Raw genomic sequence first — 2,621 nt, 5'->3', positions numbered from 1 at the left:
ATCATGTGCTGTGTATTCTAAGTGGCACTATGGCTCCAATGTACTTCTCTGGGACTTGGGAACATCTCAGTTTAGTGACTCAGTGCAAAGTCCTGTTGGGTTACAACATGACTCTTCTTATTTCATAGCCTACATTTGTGTGATATATGCCTATAAGGTTTTATTTCAAGACTAATCTAGAAAATAAGATGTGAATGAACCTAGGGAGACGAGGAGAAATAAGTTACAAGGGGGAAAGGCTCATTTCATTTTATGGCTTTTGTCCATGGTACTTGGCTTGGCTGCTTATGGCTGTGGTGAAGCAGTACACCATGGTGGAAGGCCAAGGAAAAGAAAAATTGCTCATTTGATGGCAACCAGGGGACAGAGCAAAAGAGCAAGAGGCAGGGATCAAAATGCATCCTTCTATGGCACACCTTTAATGACTAACTTCTTTCAAGTAGATCCCATCACCTAAATTTTTCTAAACTTCTTTGTATTTTATTAAGCTAAATAGATGAACACACCCATGATTTTAGAGATTTTATGATTTAATCAATTTCAACAGCTCCACTATAAACAGTGTTCTACTTGGAACCAAGAATTCAGCACATATGTTTTGAAGATACATGGAGCCTAAAATGCAAGCTATATCGAATGAGAGGAGAGGCAAGAAAGTAGGGCCAGGCACTAGCAAAAATGGTTTAAGATGTTATAGAATTTATGTCAGAGGTTTTAATCCCTTCGTATTATTGAGGTTGAAGAATTCTTAAAACAGAATACTGTTGTGTAATTTGAGAAAGATATACAAAAACATTGGGATTTACAAGAAGGATCTGATGATAAACAGTATTACTGCCATCTTTTTCAGAGTGCATCTTCAACTCACCATGCTGATCTTCAATAATACCACATCCCCCTCCTCCTCCTCCTCCAGCTTCCTCCTTACAGCCTTCCCTGGACTGGAACTTGCCCACATCTGGATCTCCATTCCTGTTTGTGGTCTCTACACCATTGCCCTCTTGGGAAATAGTGTTATTTTGTTTGTCATTATCATTGAACGGAGTCTCCACAAGCCCATGTACTATTTTCTCTCCATGCTGTCTGTTGTTGATCTAGGTCTGACCATCACAACCCTTCCCACAGTCCTTGGTGTCCTTTGGTTTCATGCCCGGGAGATCAGCATTAAAGTGTGCCTCATTCAAATGTTCTTTGTGCATAGCTTCTCATTCCTGGAGTCTTCAGTGCTGGTGGCCATGGCTTTTGACCGCTACTTAGCCATCTGCAGCCCTCTGAAGTATGCTACTTTCCTCACAGACATGATGAGCTTTGTGATTGGACTGATCATCTGTATAAGACAGGTGGTTTTCATGTTTCCCTCAGTTATGGCTGTGAAGAGTGTGTCCTTTCAAGGAGGCCAAGAGCTTTCCCATCCATTTTGCTTCCATCCAGATATAATCAAATTCACATACACCAATCCCTGGATCAGCAGTTTCTGGGGAATGTTTCTTCAGCTCTACCTGAATGGCACTGACTTATTGTTCATTCTTTTCTCCTACGTCCTGATCCTTCGCACTGTTCTGAACATCGTGGCCCCTCAAAAACAACAGAAAGCTCTTAGCACATGTGTTTGTCACATCTGTGCTGTGACCATTTTCTATGTGCCAATGATCACCCTGTCACTGGCACACCGTCTCTTCAGTTCTACTCCAAGGGTGATCTGTAGTATTTTGGCCAATATGTATCTGCTCTTGCCGCCTGTGCTGAATCCTATCATTTACAGTTTAAAGACCAAGGTTATTCGCCAAGCCATATTCCGGCTGTTCCGATTCAAGGGTTCAAGGGGCTACAGTATGAGGAGCCTTAGAGGAAGGTGGGATAGAAGGAGACAATTTTCTAGTACATGAGCTAGGATTAAAGAAGAAGATTATTGGTTAGTTATCGCCAGGCATGATGGTTAATTAGGAAATTCCAACTTGACTATAGGAGAAAATCACATGTCTTTGAGTTTATGAGAGTTTTAAAAACACATTTCAAAGCTAATTTGTGAGCAAATATGTAACATGATCTTTAAATAATTTACATAGGCTCTCATGTGCAAAATGATACTTTCATGGCTAATGAGATGGCTCCTTGGGTAGATGTATCTACTATTAAGTCTGAGGACCTGGGTTTTATCTCCTAGACCTAACCCAGGGAAGAGACTGCTAACACCAATGAATTGCTCTCTGAGCTAGACATATACCATGGAACACCACATGTGCACATACACACGTACGCGCACACACACACACACACATACACACACACCCTCAAAATCCTTCCAGTGGAACTCTCACTGTAAAGCAGAAATACTTAGAGCAGAAACAAGTGGCATCAGTAATATTTTTGTGTTTGGCCAAAGAAACTCTTCTTTTTCCCCCACTGAAGTTCATATTCCACAGGGAATGATGGAGGGTTTTTTTTTTTCCACCCTTGCTGGTTAAAGAAAAAGTCACTTGTATGTGCACAAGACACAGACAGAAATGTGTAATTAACAAATCTAGAAAGACCTTACATGCTTGTTTTGCTTCGAGTCAGTCCCATTTCCTTGCACAAGGACCCTTATACTTCTTTTGTGAATCCCCTTTACTTTCTGGACA

The 2,621-nt window shown here is 41.1% G+C and overlaps 1 protein-coding gene across 1 annotated transcript; it reads left to right on the top strand.

The window, feature by feature from the left end:
• Nucleotides 1–845: 845 nt before the first annotated feature.
• On the top strand, nt 846–1,886 carry LOC127681094 (olfactory receptor 51T1). The gene has a single exon (XM_052177023.1). It carries the CDS (start codon nt 870–872, stop codon nt 1,884–1,886), a length of 1,017 nt encoding a protein of 338 aa, XP_052032983.1. The 5' UTR covers nt 846–869.
• Nucleotides 1,887–2,621: the final 735 nt, after the last annotated feature.

The sequence above is a fragment of the Apodemus sylvaticus genome, chromosome 1 (assembly GCF_947179515.1).
Source record: "Apodemus sylvaticus chromosome 1, mApoSyl1.1, whole genome shotgun sequence".
Classification (NCBI taxonomy): Eukaryota; Metazoa; Chordata; class Mammalia; order Rodentia; family Muridae; genus Apodemus; species Apodemus sylvaticus.
The sequence above is the reverse complement of the archived record's forward strand: the minus strand, read 5'-3'. Positions and strand labels throughout refer to the sequence as shown.

What these genes read in the sequence shown, in the direction of transcription:
- LOC127681094 (XM_052177023.1), top strand. Translation starts at nt 870, where the DNA reads ATGCTGATCTTCAATAATACCACATCCCCCTCCTCCTCCTCCTCCAGC.